Raw genomic sequence first — 12429 nt, 5'->3', positions numbered from 1 at the left:
ACCGTGTTAAGGAGTTTCCATAGAAGATAGGATAGTAAGATACAGTCATTTGGCTTTAGCAGCCTAATTCTAGCCATTTTCTGCTTTTCAATTTCTTCTAAATTGTTATGGAGCAATTAAAGGAATAAATTACAGTGCTTTGAAGAGCAATACATTTCAGTGCCATGATTCTGCATATGCAAGGCAAGTACTTAAAGAAAAAAACCCAAACTGCTAACTTTTGTAGAAGAGCCTTTAATCTTACTTCATTGAAGCAAAATTTGTATTCCACTTGTTCAGGAAAGACTTCAGGTACAAGATGGCTTGATAGGTCATCTGTAAGAGTTTTTAAGAAATCAGAGTAATAGATTTCATTGGTAGTATAGCTAATTTTCTGGGAATGAAATGGAAGTAGCAGCCAGTTTGCCCAAGCAGTGAGTATATGGGGGATGTGGGAAAGACATACCTGTGTGTGTGCTTTTGTGGAGCTCAAAACTAGGCTGGGACACATAGCCTCAGAAGATTTATACCATGCTTGTTTCATCTGAACATTCAGTAAGGTCCCAAGTCAAAATATCACTTAGTCAAATGATCCAAAGTTTTGTTATTGTTGGGATTTTGGTGAGGAAGAACACAAAAACAGCAGTATGCATGGATTGTGCCACTTCAGATGCTTGGGTTTATGCAACTGGTAAGGCTGTCAGGTTTGTGAAGGATACATTCTAGTAAAAACGGTGACCTTGGAGCTAGGCCATCCATTTTTGATGAAGAAACGTGCAAAGTGATGTTCAGAGTTGAAGCTAAACTCTTATAATAGCACAGAGAGATATATGTAGCTGAATTAATTTTCATTTATCCAGACTCATTCTTACTGATTTTAGCTGGAATGGGTAGCAAAATCAGAAGTTTCAAAATGATGTAATTATAATATAGGTGATTTACAGCAGTTGTGAACTATTAAAAGTGGAAGAACCAGAGGATCTGTTCCCGTGAGATATCCAGTGCTGATGGTTTATTTCAGGTTGTTGCCAATGGCAGAGTTCACCAGCATTTGTGTCCTTATCCAAATCAAACCAGTAACTATTTGCTAATCACTACCGTAGGGTGAAGTCACTGATCACCAGTTTTAGTTACATTATAATAATACATATTGTCAAAAATAAGTATGAAAAAGAATTAATTTTCTAATATACTACATTTGAATGTAGTTTGTACTGCAAAAAATTCAACAAGACTAAAGTAGTGTATGAATAACAACAGGATCACACTCAGTTTCTGAAGCTGGTCCAGAGCAGTGATGGCATTGCAGGGGTCTAACATGGAACTGCACGTTGTTGGGTGACACTCAAAGTCTTCCAGGCACCAGCTCTATTCATAACTGTGTGGCAGAGCTGTGGGTTTTTATCTGGGAGTTTTGTCAAGAAGGGTATGAAATCACTTCATTTGTATCAAAACCAAAATGATGTCACATTAGACTGTCCACTGGAAAGTGAAGTCAATGTACTGCTGGGTGCAGATGAGTTAGCTCTAACTGCATAGTATGAGCTGATCCTGACCCTTTATTCCTTCTCCTTTCTTCCTTTACTCATTTTTCTCCTAACAGAAACAGGTCATTTTGTTGTAATTGCATTAGAGCCTCAGAAGTGAGTCATCATATTATGGGTAGCAGCAGAATTAACTATCATGAACAGAGGAATTTTTTAAACCCAATCTATATTGTTATATCTGAGTTATAAACCTTTGAAATTAAACAAGCTTGTAGTCTAGTAGTAGCACTGGTATTTGCCTCTGTAACAAGAACCAGAGCTACAATTAAAAGTACTTGTTATTTTAAGTAATGTCAAACTTCTGTAGTACCAGTTATAAAAGCAAGCAAGACATTCTTAGGCATTGTCTTAAAGTTTGTCAATTGAAAAACTGAAACACCATGAACACAAAGGTTCCTGATCTGAAAAAAAAGTAGTATGTAAAATTAAAACCGAATGTATCATATACCATGACAATATCTGAAAGAGTTTGAATGCCTATGTGTGTACATATATACATGTGTATTGTCTTTGTGTAGATACTCACACATACAGAAGATACTATAGTACTTCAAATTTCCTTCCATCTATAAAACTAATTGCAAATTATTTCTTTTTGTTCTTCTCACAGCTGAATTTTTATTCCTCTTGTGGGGTGTTTATCTCTGCTATGCAGTGCGGACAGTCCCATCAGCATTTCATGAGCCACGTTATATGGCTGTTGCAGTTCACAATGAGCTCATTATCTCTGCTATATTCCATACAATTAGGCAAGTGATCTGTAGATCTAGTAATTAACTATTTATCTTTCAGGTTTCATACGGTACAACTTAAAATGGGTGAATGGGATAGGGTGCGTAATAGAAGGTCTCATAAGTGTTTATTTTCCACAAATTAAGGGATTACTAAACTTAAAACTGTTCCTGTGGGATTCAAGAATACGAAATTGTATAATTAGGATTTTTTTTCACTATAGATAGGTGATATTTTCTTGGGTCTAAGTTCAGTATATATGATAAATCAGGTATAGCAAAACTATCATCTGTCTTCAGTCATCTACATACTGCTCACTGTTTTGTATCCCTAGAAAAACAGCAGGTAAGAATGTTGGTTTATTTTAACTATTCCTGGTGTGTAACAGATTGGCGAGCTGCAGCTGTATGTTAAGATAATTTTAGTGGTTTGGGCATGAAGCATAGTGTTTTATATGCTGACATAAAAAATTGTTATGCATATGATGCTGTACCAGTAATAGAAAGCCTGTGTTTCTTAAAAAGTCTATAATGAGCTCTACATTTCATACTTGTAAATTATTCAGGTAGTAACAAATAAATAAGGGCCTTTGCTGGAGCTACATGAAAATTACTGTATATGCCTTTCCTACAGAGTACCCTGCAAAAAAGAATTAGCCCTAGAAAATGCAAAATAGCAAAATAACATGAATTTCATCATCCTGTAAAAATTCTTAAGATTTTTTTATGGCATCGTCAGGCCCTCCCTTGCCTCTGATACACCTTATCTACTAAGTTTTCTGGGATTTTTTTTTTTTACATTGCTTCATTGATGGTCTTCAAATACTCTTCTCTGTTCCTTGGTCTGTCTTGGAACTCACATTTCACTCTGTGTTCTTGATGTTTCTTCTCTTATTTTATTCTGAGCAAACACCAGCAAAGCAAATCCTTCATCTCTGTTCCTTCCTGGTGCTCTTTTCCCTTACCATTGTTAAACCTTCACTGCATTTTTCATGCTTACAACTTTTTTTCCCTTCCCCTTCTCCTAACCCTATGTCTCAACATCCACATAGTCTCAAAATCTTTATTCCCTGACACAAACATCTGCAAAGCTATTGTTTACAACCTATATCTGATGAAAGCATTTTTCTTTTAATTCCTGATAGATGTAAAATTCAATTGCAATGCTTTTGAATTTATTATAACCACTATGGCAGCTTCTCAGTCAAATTTTTCCCCCAGCAATTCATATTCCTAAACTGTATTTTGGGCCATGGCATAGGAGATACAGTTTGGTGCATTAGGAGAGAGAATATGTGGGCTGCAAGTTTCTTTTGACCATAGAACAGTATGAAGGTAATCTTGGATTAAAGAGAGGGGAAATGGGAAAAATGTGGCATTTTAATACATTCCTTATAAAGGAGACACAAAAGGATTAAGTCTTTCAGTTTATCTTACCAATAATCTTGGGCCTTCAGCCTCAGGTCTGCTGGTCTTGTTGTTCCTTTTTTTTTTCTTTCTGTTAAATATACATTTTGTATTGATTCTTTGCCATCTGTTTGATACATGCTTGTTGAAGAAATATCATGTAGTGTTTTTGGATAGGAATGAACAAAATGTGCACGATCCCTCCTGAGATAATGTCCATTTCTACATACACAAGTCTTAATCCATTGCCTTACTTTTTTGGGGTTTTTTTTTGTTGGTTTTTTTTTCTTGCTTCTGTCTTTCCTGCCAAGTTCTGGATGCAGTTGAAAGGGTGGAAACGTAAGACTCAGATTTATATGACATATCTGAGTTGTCATGAAGTCAAAAGCACTGGAGCCTTGAAGGACACCTGTATGACATATCTGAGTTGTCATGAAGTCGAAAGCCCTGGAGCCTTGAAGGACACCTACAAGGCAGCAGTCCAGTTTGAAAACTCCCCAAGCTCATAAAAGATTGATGTGAGCACTAAATAAAACTCTTGAACTGTTTGCATTTTGTTTTCTCTGAAAATATTATTCCCATTTCAGAAACAGAGGATTCTAGATTATCTTCAGATCAGTATAGCATTAAATTTCAGCATTGCTCTTTCTCTTGTATTACTGAGAAAAATAAAATTTCTATGGAAAATATCTCATTCAACTAGAACCCTCAACCTTCCTAGGGCTGAATGGCTCCTACAAATGCTGTTTTGTTTTCAGAAGTATGGTATGGCATGTATACCTTGATCAGTCATGGTCTCATGCATAAAACAAGCAAAAAGCCTTCACAGAATTTGTGGATTGGATCTGTTAAGGGTTGACTAGATCCAGAGGGCATCAGGAGTGGGTGCTTTCTCCTATCTGCCTGATGGATCTGACTGCTGCTGTTTCCATTGCAGGTTGGGCACACCCACTTGAGAGCAGTCACACACAACACATGGCTGGCCACATGGACCAGTGCAGGTCCAGCATGTACAGCCTGGTCATGTTACTCCTTGGCACCTGGGCATGGGCTGAGTCCTTGGATCTTCCCAGGTGCAGATCTCCCACATGCAGCCAGAGGTTTGCTCATGAATAGCACATACACATGTGCAGTGTGGAAAGTGAGATCACACAGGTATTGGGAGAAGGATTTCATGAGAAGATAGGAGATATTTCAGTGATCAGGTACAAGGACCAGTAAGTGACAACTTGCTTACATGTCACTAGTCACTTTTAGCCCCCCCTTCTTTCCATTCTTGTTCTTCCCCCACATACCTTATACCCTGTGGGTCCCAGTTCTTGTCTTCTCCCAAGAAAACAAATCACCCCTCATAGCTTTTTGTCCTATTGGTCCCAGTTTTGCTGCATCTCAGATCTGTGATGCCATTAGCTAGGTAATCACAGTCCTATATGCTGCTACTGATGTGGTTACATCAGCACCACTGACCTTGCAAGTTCTGCTCCCTCAAAGGTCCTTCAGTTCCCTGTGAAGTTTGGGATTCTTTCAAATGATTCGCCATTAACCCCCTGTGAAATCCTGCCATCCCTTACAGCGCCGTCTGTAACTTTGTTCACTTTTTGCTCTGTTGTTTGTTATATCCAGCAGCTTCACATCATCCTCATCAATTCTCATGTTCAGTTAGCTAAACCTCAGGCCTGAGCCTCCTCCTACCCCCACACACCTCAACAGCAGCATCTCTGTAAGAAATAATTCATTGTAGTATTTTATTGTGTTCATGAAACATTTAATTTACGAAGCATTAAACAAGTAATTATGACTGTATTATCACAGCGTATAAGCCAGTGTTTCATGCCAGACTATTTCTGTTAACAAAAGCGGCTGCAAAATGCACATCTGTGAACTTGGATAAGTTGCAAATGTCATTTCTATCTGAATGATTTTTGTAAACCTGCAAATTGCAAGCCAACGGTACATGCATTCATCCATTGCATCGCTTCCTGTTCCTATCTTTGGGAGCTCACTAAAGCAGACAAGCCAAGCATGCTCCAGCTAGCTTTGACTGCACTGCTTGTCCTACCACTCTTTTAGAAAGCTCAGCAAGGAACTGTTTCGTTTGGGAAGTTCAGCTGCTCATTTCCAAGCATTCACAAGGCTCTCAGGCTCTGCAGCAGTGAGCTGGGCAGTCCTGCAATCCACATCATTTCTCTGCTCCCTGCTAAAATGCGTTTCAGTTCTGTCTTTGATGGCTTCTCAGCTGGACTCTGTAGCTGTGATCTGTGGACATCTTGTGTTGATGAAGTGCACCACAATTTATCATAGTACATGTGCTTACATAACCTGAAATCATCCCTTCAGATCCTTAATGTATATAAGCTGCCATAACTCGGCTCAGGCCAAAGGAACTGTGTGACAATATAAACCATCCAAAAAGACAGCTAAATAGAGTGAGAAAGGTGGCATAAGCAGCATCATTTAAGGTCTGTTGTTTCTTTCTGTATTTTGGTGTGATGGCTGTTTTTTTCTGAGTTGTTTTGAAATTGTGGTATATAGGGAAAGCATGTGGATGTAATTTTTAGTCTGTATGAAAGCAGTACAGAACAAGACTGGTTGTGTTTGGCCGTTCAATGCAAAGAAGCCTAAGGAACATTGAAGATGTTAAGTCTAATGCACTGGAGAAAACACAGTGAATTGCAACCCTGAATTCTATTTTCAGATTCATTCTTGCTTCAAGACTTCAGTCTGACTGGATGCTGATGCTGTTCTTTGCACACACACATTTGACCGTGACAGTCACTGTTGGGCTACTTCTGATCCCTAAGGTATTTGAGTCTCCTGTCTCTTTTCTTTTGCCAAGACTGAGGAAGAAAAATCTTGCCATGCAGGAGCAATTCTGTATAAAACTAGCAAGAAACTGATAGAAAAGGAAGATAAAAAATTTGCCTGTGTTGCCTAAAAAGCTTTTGGGTTTTTTTATTTTAAAAACGTAAACATTTTCAAAGATTCTTTCTTGGAGTTTTCAGAATTCCAGGAGCTTAACGTACTTAAAAATTTGAGGTGATTAATACAAAAAGGAAAGAATCCTGCCTAACTATGCGTTTTTCAGGTATTTGAGTGACCGTGCTGCTGCCAGAGTTAGCTGAGATTAGACAGAGTTTAGGCAAGGGGATAGAAAAACTAAAATTGGGAGGTTGGACTAGCCATGAGATAAAAAGGTGGAGATTTAAATTGGGCAGTTGTTACAGGCTGATAAAGGAGAGCTCTTTGCAAATCAGAGCCTGGGACTGACAGCTGCTGCTTACTGGGAGGAGACATGGCCCATGCCATGGAGCCAGGAGTGGTGTTGGGTGCCATGAGGAGTGTGTGTGGCAGTATGTCAGTCTCACCAGGGGCAGGAGAGCCACAGGCAGCTCCTCCTGTCTCCAGCACTGCTCTCCAGGATTTGTATGGAACTTCCTTTGTAAGACAGCAAAGCGAGTGATTTTGTAATGGCTTTTGGAATGACCAATCATGTGAATCAAAACACCAAAAGTCACAGGTAGCAGTTAAGGTGAAAGCTACATATGAAGGAAGAGCATTAAGCAGCTCAAGTTGCTCGAATTTTCAGGTTAGTGAAGCTGCTATTCCTATCTTCTGCTTATGTGTCAGAACAGGGAATGCTGATAACTGTAAAATATACATATATTGAACAGTCCTAATGAGGGGACACATTGACACAGCCTTAATACTGAATAACCTTATTTTATTTTAAATTATTTTTCTGGTCTTCAGCAATAGTCTTATTTTCTCTTTTCTATCTATAGACTTTATTACATACCTTCAGAGGTGTCTTTCTAAACTGGCCTAGAAAATTAGTTGACCTTTCTGAAAATGACTCATAACTACTGATCAATATTTTCATTTTTAGCTTATTATCTGTGTAACACTGCACAGACTTTTCTTCCAACACACCAAAGAATTCAGGGAATTAAGATTCACGAGGTTTAGTTCTGTTCATAAAGTCCTGAAGACAGATGACTTTGTGGACAATAGTAACTACAGATGAATGAATCAATATGAACAAAAGAACAATGACAATCTCTCTCCAACTCTTGATTCAAGCATTTGCTAAAACATAGAAGAGAAAAATTGTCTTTTCATTAGTTTCCTTATTTTTTTAATCTCCTCCTTTTTTTGTTGGGTTTTATTTTGCCACTTCATGTCTTCCTTTTCAGGGTCAAGATCTAAAATAGGAGAATTGCTTTCTAGAGGAATATTAAGCTGTATGGAATATAAAACAGTGTCTTATGGGTTTAGCAACCTAATGGGAAATACTGTCTGAAAGTCTATTTTCATGCTAGCTGAATTTAAATGCAATTTAAAGAGGTTCAAATAAGCATCAAAATAGGTAGGATTTTTTTTCCTTATGCAAATCTCTTGGATTTATCAAGTTAAGCTATCATAAGAGTTCCTTCCACACAGTACTGGTATTCTATAGCAGATTAGTTATGCTAACAAATCTTATAGCTAGTGTTTGAGTTCAAAAATCACATGAAATCTATAGAAAGATCATTGTGCCATAAAAACTGTTGTAATCAGCAATGATGTTGAAGTAAACTTTTGCACTCATGGCAACATTTTTTATGAATGCTTATTGCAGTTTTCACATTCAAGCAATAACCCAAGAGATGATATAGCTACAGAAGCTTATGAAGATGAGCTTGATATGGGTCGATCTGGATCCTATCTGAACAGCAGTATCAACTCAGCATGGAGTGAACATAGTTTGGATCCTGAAGATATTCGGGTACATATAACTCATTTAAATGAGTTTTCAAGAACAACACTTTTTCCTATGAGTAAACTTCAAATTTCATGCATTTGTCTTTCTTTGCAGATATCAGCCGAAAAAGGCCATCTTAGGTCTCTTATGATTGTGGTATCAGGTCATGTAAAATCTCATGGAAAGTATTCACTAGTGTGAAGAGATGCTGCATTACTAGTTGTAGTAAAAGTAATACTGGAGGCTAAGGAGGAGGAATCATCCACAGCAAGAGCAGTTTATCAGTTTACATAGGTTCTTTGGATTATCTTGAAGTACAAACAGCATTTGGTTTCAGTGCCACTAGTCACTTTTACATAACATATGCATAACCATACATAACTATATAGATAACATTTTAAAAACATGATTAAATGAAAAAATACTTTATTTACATGATAAAAGAGCTTATGCTGTGAGAGTAAAGAGGAGCCATAGAGTTCAGCAACAAGGCATATACCACAGCATTGTGAAATCTGGTACATACAGTATGAATGTATATGAAGTATGCATGCTGTGGAAAGTAACATGTTTGTGCATGAGGGGTGAACTTATTTTTAAAGTGGAAGAAAGTGGGATTCAAGCTGATGGAGAAATTACATATTCAAGAGTTAGAAAAGACAGTGAAATAAGTTTTATGCCATTTTTAGAGCAATGGGTCTTGCATTCATCAGACTGCTTGTTTGACTCTACTCACTCTGTCCATACTAGTTTTGCCATTCACTTTGCTTTGCAGGATGAGTTGAAGAAACTCTATGCCCAGCTTGAAATCTATAAAAGGAAAAAGATGATTGCTAATAATCCGCATCTCCAGAAAAAAAGGTGCTCTAAAAAGGGCTTGGGGCGCTCGATAATGCGACGTATTACAGAAATCCCTGAGACAGTCACCAGGCAGTGCTCCAGGGACGAGAAGGACCTGATGGAGCACAGTGCTGTGAAGAACTCGGCCACACTGAGGAAAAACCCACAGGATTCCACAAGTTCTGCAAAGCCAAAAGAAGAGACTTTGAAAAATAGGGTCTTTTCCTTAAAAAAGTCCCACAGCACTTACGATCATGTTAGGGATCAAGCAGAAGAACCAAATGGCTTAACTACAGAAAGCGCAGAAGTTATAGCTGCTGAGAATTCTCTTCTGGACTCCTTGAATGGTAACAAATTAACCAAAAATGCTCCTGAAAAGGTTGAAGCTGTTTCCACTGAATCGGTCCCTTTGGTGTGCAAATCAGTAAGTGCACATAACTTAAGTGCCGATAAGAAGCCTCTGCATCCAAGAACATCTGTGTTACAAAAATCCCTCAGTGTTATTGCTAGTGCCAAGGAAAAGACTCTGGGACTAACGGGTAAAACGCAAAGTCTAGAAGAAAACGCTAAATCTCATAAATCTCAGCAGAAGGGTAAGGAGGCCAGCAAAAAGCACTCAGCCTCCGATAAAGGGGAACATAAGGATTCCCACCGGAAAAACTCTAACCACTCTGAGGAAACAAAGAAAACCCATAAATCTGGAATTATGAAACAGCAAAGGGTTAGTCAAACACCTGCAAATCCAGACACAGGCCCAGGTAAGTCTGTGCACAAGGGCAATTTCGACATAGGAGAAGTTTGTCCTTGGGAGATGTATGACCAAATTCCTGGTCCTGTGCCTTTTGACTCTAAAGCTCAAAAACATGTGTCTATTGCTTCCTCAGAGGCAGAGAAAAACCACCCTTCCCAGCCAAAGGGGAAGACTCATCATAAGCTGAAGACACCTGAGGGGCATCAACAGTCAAATCAAAAGAGCTCAGAGAAGGTGGAGGCACCGACTCGGGAGACACAAGAACAGCAGGTCTCTGAAAATGAGAAAAAACAGACAAATTCCAAGTCTCAGGTTTCTCCTGGGCTGAAGTGTGAGAAGGTTAATAGATATACACCTAGTACCTGTGCTGGGGAGCGGGAGGAGCCACCCCAGAAAGCAGCAGAAAAGGAAAACATCAATAAATTGGCAGAACAGAAAAAAAATGCCTCTTCTGAGGTGAATGTGCTTTCATCTAACTCCCATAAGCCAAGTAGTTACGTACAGCAACCTTTAGCATCTCGAGCTGAAGTCTGCCCTTGGGAGTTCGATACACCAGATTTACCAAATGCAGAAAGAAGTGTAGCTTTATCGAACACCTCTGCTATAAGTGCAAATAAAACAGCAGCACCTCGAAAATAAAGAGGCTTTTGGACTGAAGAGAGTAGCAACAACTGAGAAGACAACAGGAAAGACAGAGGGGACTTAGGCCAAAAGGATCTGAAAATTCCTAAGGAGCATCACTTAAATCAAGGGAATCAACACTACAAATAAGTAGGAGTTAAGCAAAATAAATTATCATTAATCTTGTTGTTATTTATTTGTTGAGTGCCAATAATGTGATTAGCAGTGCCCAGAATACGGTCCCTGCTCCAAGGATTTTGCTGTGTCAGTGAAAGAAATCTGCCTTTGTGAAATTAATTCTCTTTTAAAAGGAAAACCAATACGGTGGTAACAAACGCACAGTGTAGATCTTAAGCAAATTATTTCTGGATTCAGCACCTGGCTTTAACTTGCCCTTGGGACTTTAAAGATCCACCAGAAAGTAGAACACAGAAAATGTCCTGATGGCAAAAAGGGGTATCAATGAGCAGCTTATTAAAATGACGACTTTTCACTTTACATATTTAATCTAAATAGCACTGCTAACTCAATGCATCCCAAAAAAAAATATTTTATATAATGATTGCTCTCATTTTCTTATTACTCTGTGTTGAAGTACATTGTTGTGTCTCATATTAAAGCATTCCAGATTGTATAATTTTTTGCAAATAACTTTGATATTATGTGACACAACAGCACATTTATGCAATCTGCAGATACTTTCTTCTAATTGCAAGTTAAAATACCTGCTGTAGACTTTTTTGTTTATATATAGAGTTGCAGTAATCTTTCAGTGGCTATGGAAGCCGTAATTCATATCGGGAAATTCTTTTGGGCTTTGGAGATTTTTTTTTTTTCCTTTCCTGTGATTTATATAGTGAAGTTTCTTGTTTACTCTCTGTTATTTAAATTTATAGTTTGATACTGTATTATTCAGGGGTTTTATACGCAGTAAGTTACTTGTTATGCACTTCCCTGTTAATGCTCATAGACTTTGTTAATAGTGGAAATTCAGTCGTCTTAGCTGCATATACTGGTAAGTCTTAGGACAACTTATCTGTTGTTTGTTACTAATTGGAAAATATCACCTAACAAACCAGAATTCTTACTTTAAACATCGATGGTGATGACCTTGTTCAGTATTTCATACTGAGCTGATCTTGTTCAGTATTGCATATTGAGCACATCCTGCTAAATAAGCAAGAATGACAACAAATATACCCCAGAAATGATCACCTGTTTTACTAAAACCAGACAGCTCTTGGAAATATATTAGGTAGCCTATATAGAATAGCACTGTACTGTTTATCCCTGTTGGTAAACCACCAAAAATTGGCCCTTGGAGTGAGGAGGGAAGTCCAAAATATTACTCCTCCCCCATACATATATCTATGTAAGACATAGAGCGAATGGAAATTATGACATCTCTCTCCCGCTCTCTAAAATGCTTTCTTTTTTCAACTTATATGTACACTTACAGTAAAAGTTAGTGCTTAATACAGTGCTAATTTTCAGCAATAGCTACAGTCTTCATCGTGCATATGAGCTTAATTCATAGATGGCCCATTCACAGCTATAAGTCTTAGTGACAGTTCACTATCAGGGCCTGAGGATGTTGTAAAGATTCTGAAGAGTATCAGGAACAGTAAGACACCCCCAGCCATCTAAATGTAATGCCACTCAAGTGCTGTTCACTGGAATTGGCTATACATTGTCTACTCCAAAACAAAGACAGCTGAGTCCTAAAGAACTTGTGCAATTTGAGAGAAGTGATAGGATTCAGTGAAGAACATGAAATGAGGATGATGGAATAGAATGTGTTAATATATATAT

General features: G+C 38.1%; 1 protein-coding gene across 1 annotated transcript in view; it reads left to right on the top strand.

Moving 5' to 3' along the window:
- The window catches only part of GPR158 (G protein-coupled receptor 158), a 44811-nt gene extending 34176 nt beyond the window's left edge, over nt 1-10635 (top strand). Inside the window, exons 4-7 of the mRNA XM_009082572.1 lie at nt 2137-2275; nt 6360-6465; nt 8283-8429; nt 9181-10635. Of these exons, the coding sequence (XP_009080820.1) occupies nt 2137-2275; nt 6360-6465; nt 8283-8429; nt 9181-10635 (1847 nt within the window). The remainder of the gene's footprint in view (nt 1-2136; nt 2276-6359; nt 6466-8282; nt 8430-9180) is intronic.
- Nucleotides 10636-12429: the final 1794 nt, after the last annotated feature.

The sequence above is a fragment of the Acanthisitta chloris genome, unplaced genomic scaffold (assembly GCF_000695815.1).
Source record: "Acanthisitta chloris isolate BGI_N310 unplaced genomic scaffold, ASM69581v1 scaffold19829, whole genome shotgun sequence".
In the NCBI taxonomy this organism is placed as follows: domain Eukaryota; kingdom Metazoa; phylum Chordata; class Aves; order Passeriformes; family Acanthisittidae; genus Acanthisitta; species Acanthisitta chloris.
This window is presented reverse-complemented; position numbering and strand designations above follow the sequence as displayed.